Source organism: Leptinotarsa decemlineata, unplaced genomic scaffold, assembly GCF_025532065.1.
Source record: "Leptinotarsa decemlineata unplaced genomic scaffold, Ldec_3_MD MMD2_tig00026314_RagTag_RagTag, whole genome shotgun sequence".
NCBI classification, from domain to species: Eukaryota; Metazoa; Arthropoda; class Insecta; order Coleoptera; family Chrysomelidae; genus Leptinotarsa; species Leptinotarsa decemlineata.
Genome location: NW_027412684.1, coordinates 10,811,395 through 10,823,476, shown reverse-complemented (window position 1 = coordinate 10,823,476; position 12,082 = coordinate 10,811,395). Strand labels below are relative to the sequence as shown.

The 12,082-nt window shown below is 34.0% G+C and overlaps 1 protein-coding gene and 1 long non-coding RNA gene across 3 annotated transcripts in view; both read right to left on the bottom strand.

Annotated features, from left to right (window-relative positions):
* Nucleotides 1–12,082, bottom strand: part of AANAT1 (dopamine N acetyltransferase) — a 196,498-nt gene that overhangs the window by 21,581 nt on the left and 162,835 nt on the right. For both annotated transcript variants that reach the window (XM_074181679.1, XM_074181678.1), the window contains exon 2: nt 6,316–6,423. In XM_074181679.1, coding sequence (XP_074037780.1) covers nt 6,316–6,423 — 108 coding nt within the window. The remainder of the gene's footprint in view (nt 1–6,315; nt 6,424–12,082) is intronic.
* On the bottom strand, nt 8,949–10,491 carry LOC141485256 (uncharacterized). The gene is made up of 2 exons (XR_012467121.1): nt 9,795–10,491; nt 8,949–9,207 (listed from the first exon to the last, which is right to left on the bottom strand). It is a non-coding gene; the product is annotated as an uncharacterized lncRNA (long non-coding RNA).

The following is a 12,082-nucleotide window of genomic DNA, read 5'->3' as shown; positions in this document are numbered from 1 at the left end:
AATGATATCATTCTGAATTATGTAGTTTAGGTCGTCTACATCTTTATTCTTAGCCGCTAAAATTGCTGATATATAATCTGTATTTATATGAAGTTTCATCTAAATCCGTTCAGTCGTTTAGGCGTGAAAGAGCCACAGACATACATACATAATTTATCCATCCTCACAATTTTCACATTCATAATATCAGTATACATAGTGTCTCAATTTCAATAAAACTATCCCCATATATCAGTTGTTGAAAATGTGATTTTTACCCCACTTTCGAGGGTTAGTCGATGTACCAAAATACTACAATTTGGTATACAAAAAATATTGATTTAGCATTGACGTACTGCTTATATTTATTGTTCATACTGTTATTTCCTACAAACTAATACAAATCAAAATACGTTTCACAGCCAGATTCTGCATAAAAAAATTTTTGTACATAATATATAGAAGAAATCACAAGTACTTAATACTATAAATACAAATAATAAATTGCTCTCCATTGTTGTTTTTGAATCAACATGTATGTCCATCAATGGTGCATGTTATACTTTCATTAATTGTTTTGATAACATCGAAACTGGATTTTGAGTCTCAGAATTTCAAAATTTAAGTGTGAGAATCCATATTTTCATATTGATAAAAAATGCGATGCAAGGATCTCGTGCGCTATTGAAAAACACAAAAGGATTTTTTTCTTCAACATGAGTTCAAAAAGACAGATTGATGACGAAATTGAAGAATAAACATTTTCGGAAAAACCAGATTATTCAGATATATTTTAAACATAGAGGTTTTGGAGGATACATACATCTTCAGTATTGATCGAGTAGTTCAAATTTGTTTTTCAGCACTATCAGATGAGTAGATGCCTTTTTCTGAAACTTCGAAGTACACCATTGAGGATGAAATGTGAAATTTGATATCGTTACTCTTTCATATATTGTAGTTGTTTCGCAAGCACTTTTCCTTTCGAATAATTCAATTTTCACTTCTGAAAGTATTGTTACGCTTAATCTAAATATCTTTGATGAGAGTTTATTTCGAACTCAATTGCTTTCTTTCTCCTCCGGAAGTTTCGCACATATTTTGTAGGAAGATAGAGAAGTAGGAAATCAAAAATATTATTTTCTAAAAATTGACGGACAGGACATAGCAGGAAATAACAGAGTATAATAAATACATCACAAACAAGTGACTGTAAAGTCTACAAACACTACAAACATTACAAACAAGTGACTATGAAGACTACACATTTTATATTTACTATAGGTGAAGAAGAATTATTTTAGAAAGTGGGATTTTATATTTGACAATTTGCAACTAAATATATCTAAATTATCGCTAATAGAATTTGTCACTTTACACACGGTATAGATCGGAGAATTCTCCAGAACATTTGTGCGAGATGTTTTTATTTTCCATGGAAAAATGGTAAATCTATTGTTTGGGACTTTACTTGTGTAGATACATTAGCAACTTGCCATCTTCCTGCTACTTCTGCGAAAGCCGGTGCTGCTGCTTCTTTAGGAGAAAGTTCCAAACTACGGAAATATCAGAATTTGGGAAATAATTATATCTTTCGCCCAATAGCTATTGAAACCTTTGGTGTTTTTGGCCCTGAAGCCTTATCTTTTATCAATGAAATTGGAAAAAAGGTAACCGATGAAACCCACGAATCAAGAGCCACATCTTTTCTCATTCAGAAAATTAGTATTGCCATCCAAAGAGGAAATGCAGCTTCGTTTTTCGGTACTCTCCCTGATTCCAAAAAACTTGATGGAATTTACTTGTTTCCTGAAAACCAATTTTATAAAGAAAAGAGAGGTAATGAGAAACCACTTCATGAAATTAAAATAAAAGCAAATGGAAAAAATACTTTCTCTCAGCAAAATTCTCAAATGGGTTTCAAAGATATTTCGGATTGTTCAGTTATAAATTCTTCAGTCAAAACCTTTGGGTTAAACGGTTTAAAAAATATTGGTAACACCTGTTTCGTGAACAGCGTAAATCAATGTTTATCAAATACGAGATGGTTATTGGAATATTTGAAAAAGGATGAATTCATGAAAGATATCAATACTAATATTTCTAGTATGAAGGGTGCTTTAATAAAATCGTTTGCAGAAGTCATCAAGGAGGTGTGGTCAGAAGATTCATTTGATAAAGTAGTAAATACAGCCTCCTTAAAAAATCAGATTCAAAGTTTTGCTCCTCGATTCATAGGTAATTCCCATCAAGACGCCAGGAGTTTCTCCGTTATCTTTTAGAAGGATTACATGAAGAGGTTAATATAATTAATGAGAAACCTAAACCAATCTTAACGGAGATTGACGAAGAATTGAGCGACAGCGGAAATGCACAAGAGTCATGGCTCACATATTTGAGGATGCATAACTCTAAGATTGTAGATAATTTCGTTGGCCAATTGAAATCCACGATGAAATGCACACACTGTGGATACTCTTCAGTAACATTTGATCCTTTCTGGGATTTGTCTCTCTCCATACCACAAAGAACCGACCAGTTGGTTTTGTGGCAATGCTTGGATTCGTTTATAAGAAAATAAACTTTGGATGGAATTGAAAAACCGACGTGTTCGAAATGCAAGGAAAGGAGAAAATGCATAAAGTCCCTATCAATCCACAAGTTCCCGTATATTTTAGTAATACATTTAAAAAGATTCTCTCCAACGGAAAGTAGAGGCAAATTGAATGATGTCATCGAATTTCCTCTAGAAGGATTGGATATGGACAATTTTGCAGGAGAAAATGTGGCTACTTGTTATAATCTATATGCACTTTTAAATCACAGTGGGACTACTAACAGAGGACATTATACAGCATACTGCAGACACCCGTATACTAGCGCGTGGCACAAATACAACGATTCACACGTGTCACCAATTTCACCAAAGTCGCTTGTGAGTGGAGAAGCATACGTCCTCTTTTATGTAAAGGATGGAACAAAATCGCGCCTTTAAGATAACAGAGAGAAAGTTTAACTTTTAGTTTCTTCAATTCTGTATTTTTTTTCAACTTCTCATTTTTGTAAATAAAAGTCAGTTAATGAAAAAAAAATTTAGAAAGTACTCGGGTGTCTGGAACAGATTCTAGGAATGCAAATATTAAACTTTTCCAGTAATGTTGGGCAGTCAACTATGCTTTTGATAATTTTATAGGTTAGTGCAATACTATAATATTCAAGCCTTTTTTAGAGACTGCAAAAGTTATGCTTTTGTAGCAATTCAGAGTGGGTTGTTCCTATTTGAGGATAAATGCCATCGATTTTTAGCCTTAGCAGTTTTAAAAATCGTCGTTGAATTGATTCTATTCTATCAATGTGATATTGATAAAAGAGGCTCCACACAACTGACGCGAATTCTAACTTTGATCTTATGAAAGCATAGAATAAAGTTTTCAAGGTCGAAGTTTCTTTGAAATCACTACTGTTACATGCAATTAATCCGTACGAACGACAGGAGGAGGTTACAACATTATCGATATGCATATTAAATGATAGTGCAGTGTCAAATGTGACGCCAAGATCAGTAAATGTTTCTGGTCTCACAGGGGAAACGTTTTCTATTGAATAATCAAAAATCAAAATATTCGTTTTCAAACTGTAGGACATGACCTTACATTTATCCGGGTTCAGTGACAAGTTATTTCGATAACACCATTCTACAACCCGTCCTACGTTTGCTGAGAGGATTTCAAAAAAGTAAGTCGACAACCACAGCAATATTCAGTTTTGTTGAGAAGATTCTATCATTGCTTAATAATGATTCAATGGCACTTGGTGTTTTTTTGGATCTATCAAAGGCTTTTGATTGTGTGTGCCATGCCATTCTGCTACAGAAATTGAAGAAAATGGGTATACGTGGCCCTGCACAGGATTGGTTTAGATCCTGCCTCACAGGTCGCACCCAGAGGGTATGCATAAAGGACAATTCATTAGATCACCTCTCAGAAACTGCTTTAATATCAAGGGGAGTGCCACAGGGCAGTATATTAGGACCAATACTGTTCATTTTATATGTAAACGATCTACCATATATAGTCCATGATAAATCCGTTATATTAACAAATTATGCCGATGACACAAACGTTCTAATTGCTGGAAAAAACTATCAAGAATTGACTCAAAAAACAAATAACATTGTACTCCTACTATCAGATTGGTTCCAAAAAAAGTCACTAATACTAAACACTGAAAAAACAAACTGCATACTTTTTAAGCATAGTCGAAATACACGAGATTTTCCAGCACATATCGAATTCGATAACACGCAAATCTCTTTTGTTGACTCCACCAAATTCCTGGGGATCATCATTGATAGACACATGTGCTGGAGGAAACACATTCAACTGCGGTAAGCTTAGTAGAGTTTGCTACTCTCTGAAGAAACTCCAAAAAGTCGTCAATCAGACTACCCTACGAACGGCATATTACGGTCATTTTCACTCCATCATGTGTGCTACGGAATTATATTCTGGGGCGGCACACACAATGAAGAGGTCTTTAGAATCCAAAAGAGAGCAATTAGAATTCTAGCTGGACTAAGAGTGAATTAATCTTGTAGAGGATATTTCAAAAATCTGAACCTTCTCACTCTAACAGATGTATATGTGTTTGAGTGTCTGAACTATGTCTTCAAAAATAAATCACTATTTATACCTTATGGAAATGACAACTCGCATTACACGAGAAATAAGAATATATTCTGCTACCCTCAACATAAAACTACACTCCTAGAAAAAGGCTGCTTTTATAAATGTATAAAACTTTACAACTTACTTCCTGAAAACATAAAAGACATTAAAGTGCACAATGTATTTAAACACAAACTAAAACAAATGCTTATTGCAGCTGAACCATATGGTTTGGAAGATGTGGATGAGGGCACTTTCAAGAGATAACTGTCTCTAGCAATATGTTATATATTGTTCGTAATCCTTTTAATGTTTTTAACAAATCACTTCCCGATGTAATGGGATGAAAATGTACACTATTCCTTTTGACTTGTACTATACAAATTTTGTAATTCGTCTCTTGTGCGAAATAAATATTCTATTTTATTCTATTCTATATGAAAGATTCATGGACATATTCTGATAGCCTACATCGAGTGCCAATAGCAAAATGTGGACATATTTTCAATATGTCTGCGATTAAAGAAGATATAGGCAAAAAAATAATCAACAATTTTTTGGTTTTTTCTGTATATCTCTAAAATACGCAACTTTGCCACGATTTAACCGACACTCTATCTCTTATCGTTTACGAGATCCCCATGCACAGAAACGAATTTGAATAGCTCTTTATAATTATACTGTTCATCTTTATCAAAATTTTAATTTTTTGCCTCTTTTCAGCTTTCTACGATATTATATTGTTAAGCGATTTTCGGGTGTTTCACTTTTCGAGCTTGCGCCACGATCTACAGAAATTATCATGGTTCGAGATCTGTTCTTCTTTGCTTTTGCGCAACCAAAATGATCACTTCATGAACCGGATCGTCACGTGTGATGAGAAGTAGATTCTCTACGACAACAGGAGACGTTCAGGACAGTGGTTAGACACCGATGAGCTACCCAGGCACTTCTCAAAGGCGAAAACCCATCAAAAAATGACCATGGTTACTGTGTGGTGGTCAGGAGCTGGTGAGGAAATCGACGATATGTACCGGAAATTGCGTCAGCAGTGAGCCAATCCTGTAAGATTCTGCCAGAAGTCTAGAAATCTTTTTGCCATCCAGGTATTCAATCTTTGTTTGGCAGAACCTAAAGCGATGCTGATGACACCTTCTGGTTCGATGAAGCTGCTTGCAGCACCCTCGTTTGCAGGAGAATCAGCAGCATCATTGCCTTCCAGACCAGTATGGCCAGGAATCCAGACCAGAGACAATCTGTTTAGTCTTTACATCGAGTAGAGTCATTTTTGGCAATTTGCTACCAATTTACACGTTGCTCGATAGGAGCCAAGAGCTTCCAACGCCGTTTGACTGTCCGAAAATATTTTTATTGACTTGTGTAAGAGATTAGATTCTTCCAATCTCTCCCCTTGAAATACAGTCGCATACGTTCCTAGGCAGGTTGATATCTTTGTCCTGGTGCGGGTGTTTTCAGTCGCAGACCCAGGACTTCAGCTAAGCGTTTATCTATCTATAATATCTGATCCAGTAGAGCATTCAGTAAAAGGAATTTCATGCCACACAGATATACCTACAGACTCACCTGAATTATCAGTCGACAATTATATAAAAATTTCAGTTACATATCTACCAACTTTACATTGTATGATTTTATTCAAAATACAAACCTGTTCTCTGTCTTCATCTGTGGCAATTCTGATCTCGAAGTCAATGGGACTAGTAGGGGTAGACGGGGTTGAGCAAGTGGATGCATTACTGTCAACGGATACCTGGGTCTGCAAAAAAATATTTTGTTGAATTTATGACAACTTTTATATTTATTATCATGAATTTTGAATTCAAAAACACAAATCATTTCCAATAAAATCACCTTTATTCAACTCCATTACTGATGAATATTACTGGGGATTTTTCCCAACACCAAACCGTTATGTTAACACCTCGACACGTGTTTCAATCAAGCTGAGTTTGATATTTCTCTTGAAGATGATCACTTGGTGATCGAAAAACGTGTCGAAAATAACGGTTTGAACTTCAGTAATAACCATTGCTGCACTAAAGGTTTCAAATAGTGCATCACAAGTCCATTACTGATTTTAGAGAACACTTTTTACAACCTCATTGTAGTCATTTATGAACTTTCGACATATTGTTATCAAACTATAGGTTCCCATGTCCCATGAAAGTGACAATTCGAAAGGATAGCGTGAAAAACATCTTTTTCATTTTGAGATGTGTGTTTCATATCTTTCACTTATGTCTTTCTTTAAAAAAATGTTTCAGGATTCTGATGATATAACTCATGATGCATTGTGAAAGCTATTTTCCGGATTTTTTCGCCGTGGTCTACGGGTTTTTAATCTTGACGTTTCGTCTACTAATGCGGTAGACATTATCAAAGGCGATGTGGTAACGGTCGCAGTGCCCAAATTGGTGATTGAGTTGTTGTTTCCGTTCTGAACGCGGAAACTACAAGGGTGGTTTGAATCTGGTTTAATATTATTGATTGTGGGCGTGGATTGGTTCCTCTTAATTGGATTATTTGACTTTATTTGTGTACCTGTAAGGACAGGTAGCCAGATTTTATTGATGTTCATTGTCTCTTTCTTCTATTGAAATTATCCCTATGTTTTTAATTTCTATTGCCTCTAAATAGAAGAGGAAATGAGGTAATCCAATCGAGAGAAACCAACCCATGCCACTAATAATAATTTAAAACCAGACTTTTCCATATTCGACCTTATTACCGACACTATTGAAGCTTCAGAAAACTTATAAGCAACTGTTCTGCACATTTTTTTGAAAGGAACAGACTTTTTTTTTATAAAATTATACGGAAACATTCTGAATATCCCTGAACATTGTCAAATACTGTGGAATGTTCTGGACTACTGTGGATTGTCGACCTGAATTTTACTAGTTCGGACTTCCATGATTCTGATGTGAATCGAAATCTATGAAATTACCAATAAAATCAGAATGAATGGCTGAAATATCAGGTATATCAAGCAATAAAACGTGAAATGAAAGTACAATAATACGAATAAAATTGAAAATATTTTTAGGTGTAAATACTTTTTGGGAAAGAAAGTTTTTGGATTAGTAAAAAGCCAAAAACTTTCTTTCACGCCAATAAAGTAATCAAGATAAAAGATGGAACAAACTACAGAGTAAAAATGAACTAATAAAAATAAAAAATAAAAACAATGAAAAACTAAATAAAAAGAATAAAGATTGAAATGAGTCAAAAATTAAAAACTCAAAAAAGATTTCAAACCAAATTACTTCACAAGCACTTCCACTTATCTCGCTCGAATGAACTATAAATAGTTCTCGGAGAAATAGCCCAGTCATCGCCTGAAGACGAATGTGGTTTCCAACAATCGAAACATCGTGAAATAACTTGGCTTCAAATCTTTTTAAAATATTTCTGATTTTTCATTTTTTGCTTATTTTCGTTCTTTATTTTATTTTTTCGATATTTTACACCGTGGTCTTTTTCATATTGTATCTTGATTATTTTATTCATTTTATCGTATTCTCATTTCACGTTTCATTGCTTAATATAATTGATATTTCAGCTATCTAATTTTATTTGTTCCTTCAGAGATTTCAGATCATACTATATCATATCTGACAATGGAAGTTCGAAACAGTAAAATCCGCCATAAAACATTGTAAATCACTTTCAAATAAACGATTGTCAACCTCTTATAATTTGAAGTTATCTTTTCATATCATTACATGGCATGAGACAAACGGTGAGCCGACATCCTGAGTATGTTCTCTTATAATGATTAGAGGATTCTGCATAACAATTTTCTTTACTTTGTCAAAATTTTCATTGGTTGTTTATGTCCTGGGGCATCCAAGACGAGCGTCATCATTCACGTCTTCTCGGGCAATTGTAAACATTTTTCTGACTCAGAGTACAATCACCGTATGCCCCTGTTAACATTTCAAGTGTTTTGAGCACTTAATTCAATTTTTTATTCAAAATTTGATGCAAATTCTTTGATTAATTTTTTTCGATGGTAAATAACAAAACACTTCCAACTGTTATGTCGCTCACCTACAAATTAAACATGCCACGAGTGTGCCAACACAAATAAATAAAAAATCGCCTGTCGAATGTACGTAGCTCGTACATTCACAGCACAGAGAAATAATTCCCGCCTCGACATAGGCGTCGGCATATCATTTTTTAGTGGTAGTTTTTCAGTTACTTATTCTTACAATCATAGCAATTGATCACCCTATGAAAAAGTTATCTCTGAATTTAAGGTAGTTGATTTCCGAGTCGAAAACTCTAAAATACAATGAAAACACAAATAATCACACCGAATTCTCGTCAAACATATATTTACAAAATAATAGAGGCCAACAAAATTGCTAGAAAAATCAAAATGCTTCTTCGCTATATCCGGATGAGGTGGAATCATCATCGGGTTGAATAACGATCGGATTTATGGAACTTTGCACATAATATTTGTTCTCTTCTTTTATAACGTGGGCCACACAGTTCTTCCACACATCACTATTACCTACTTCACAAAAATCTGTTGAAACGATGAGATTGGAATCTTTTGTGTAAAAGTTGAAAACTTTTTCTAAAGATCAATTACCCTAACACCAAATTGATATTTTTGCACTTGTCGCGCGTTTCGCTAACAAGGTTAGCATCTTCAGGAGGAGCAAATTGATACTGAATCTAACGACAAGGGTTAGCTATTTATATACCTAAATTTTTTTGATCCGATGAGGACTTTGTTTGTTAAATGATGATTATCCTAATTGACTTTTTGGTAATTAACTAGTGGAACCACTTCTTGCAAATTAATTTGTCCGCTTTTTAATCTATTGTTGACAAATTAATTTGCAGGTAGTGGTTCCACTAGTTAATTACGGAAAAATCAATTAGGATAATCATCATTCAATAAACAAAGTCCACATCGGACCAAAAAACTTTAGGTATATCAACAGCTAATCCTTGTCGTCAGATTCAGTATCAATTTGATTCTCCTGAAGATGCTGCCCTTGTTAGCGAAACGCGCGCCGAGTGCAAAAATATCAGTTTGGTGTTAGGGTAATTGATCTCTAGAAAAAGTTTTCAAAAATGGGTTTGCAAAACCACTCACTACCTCACCTAACCCCACGAACACACGGCACTGATAAAGAAATATTGTGAAACGGCCAAATAATTAGTATTCAGACAGTCCAGCTAGCCGAGCCTTTATTCTTCAACTACATTTGACAGCACGTTTAGTGCTATCAAATCTCGTAGTGCTCCTATTTTTATTGCCGTTCCAATTGGGAGTGGATAGACTATACTAATGGAACTATCTTTTGGTAACTGGAAAAACAATTGAGTAGTAACGGTACGAATATTATTATAGTTCAAATAATCACTCATATATCATAATAATTTATTTATAGATTTCCATCATTATTACCTGTTTGTATGCACACTTTTTTGTATTTTTGCATTCACCTGTTTATATAAATATTTCTTATTGAATCAATTAAAAAGAGTCTACATATAATTAATGGAATGAATATATATTTCATTATTACATTCACTTTTATTATTCTTTTATTGTTCAACAGGTAGTTAGTCGCAATAGGCAATACAATTCATCATAAATTATTTCATAAGATTAAAGAACAATCAACGATCTGAAAATTCATACCTTTAGAAACAGTCGATGATGATTCATTCATCGTTTCGAATAATCACAAAATTTTCTTGGAGGTTCCTTATAAAAAATATCGAAATTGGAATAAAAATCCTTTTTTGAAGTGAATGAAATAATCATGAGGAACAAATTATTGAATTTGTACACATAAACTTGTCGATTATAGTTCTTATTGAAATGCGGGTTTTGATGATTTGAAACGTATTGGATTAATTGGATTAATACGCTCTAAAATTGGGTGACCCACGATTTGAACGATCGACAGACATTTTCCCCTTTCGAAGTCTGTCATTTACTTTTGCGCAACCAAAACGATCTTTTTTTTGATCGGATCGCCACGTGTGATGAAAAGTGGATCTTCTATCAACAAGAGACGTTCAGAACAGTAGTTGGACATCGATGAGCCACCCCGGCCCTTCCCAAAGACGAAAACCCACCAAAAAAAGACCATGGTTACTGTATGATGGTCAGCGTCTGGTGCGATTCACTATAACTTTCTGCAACTCGACAAACCATCACAGCAAATATGATATTGCATCATCAGATAATACCAAATTTCTTGTTTTTATCTTATAACTTATTGTAATTGTAATTTATTGTAATAAATAAATAAATGTCCAACAGATGTCAAGCTGTTATTAATGCACGAGGAAACCACACCACATATTGATGTGGTACTCGGCATTAATTTCACTGCGATTATTTTGCTTGAAAATATTTTTTGTTGAAGGTGGCAGGTTATATTCTTAAAAATGTTATTGTTTTGTTTAAAATTTGTAGAAATACACTATTCTAGTAAAAAATACTACATGAAGTAAATATGTTTTGGAATATTTTAATTTGATAGCTTGTTTTCTAGTTTTTTCATGTGTGTGTATTTGCCTTGACTCCAAAAACGGGACTCCATTAGGACGAGAAAATATAATTTAAAGTTCTCTGTAGTTTCCTATTAATCAAGAACCTATAACACTAAACAAAGTAAATATGCCATCGAAATTTCGTATCTAACGAATTGACAATTCACAATTGGTACTGGTATACATTTATTTGCGTTTTGATTTCTTTCGGGAATGTGAAATTTTTGATTATCAGAGAAAATGTTTCTGTTGAACTGTGTCAAAAGGAATATACCAACACCAACAATTTCACTGAATATTACTGAAGTTCTTTCCCAACACCAAATCGTTATTTTTAACACCTCGACACGTATTTCGATCACCAAGTGATCATCTTCAAGATTAAACGGTTCAATCTTCCTCTTGAAGATGATCACTTGGTGATCGAAACACGTGTCGAGGTGTTAAAAATAACGATTTGGTGTTGGGAAAGAACTCCAGTAATATTCATTACTATACCAAAGGTTCCAAACAGTGCATCATAAGAACATTTTCACTGTCAAAAACGTGTGAAAGTTCAATGTATTGAAAAAATTGGAAGAGAAACTGTATAAACAATTATCTTCAATCCCTAATGAATATTTTCAGGTACAGTTGAGATAGATAGCAACAGTGAACAAAAAAGTTGATTCGTGGTAATATGTTATTAGACAATTGAGATCTGTATTCAATAGAAAACAGCTTCTAAATGTTTATTTCACTCTTTATATACTGCCACATCTCCTATAATATCGCTGTGTGGGGTTGCTCCCTTAAACTTCGTGAAATTTTTATGTCCCAGAAAAGGGTTATGCGCCTGATATCCAAATTGGATTACCGAGAGTGTTGCAAGAAACATTTTA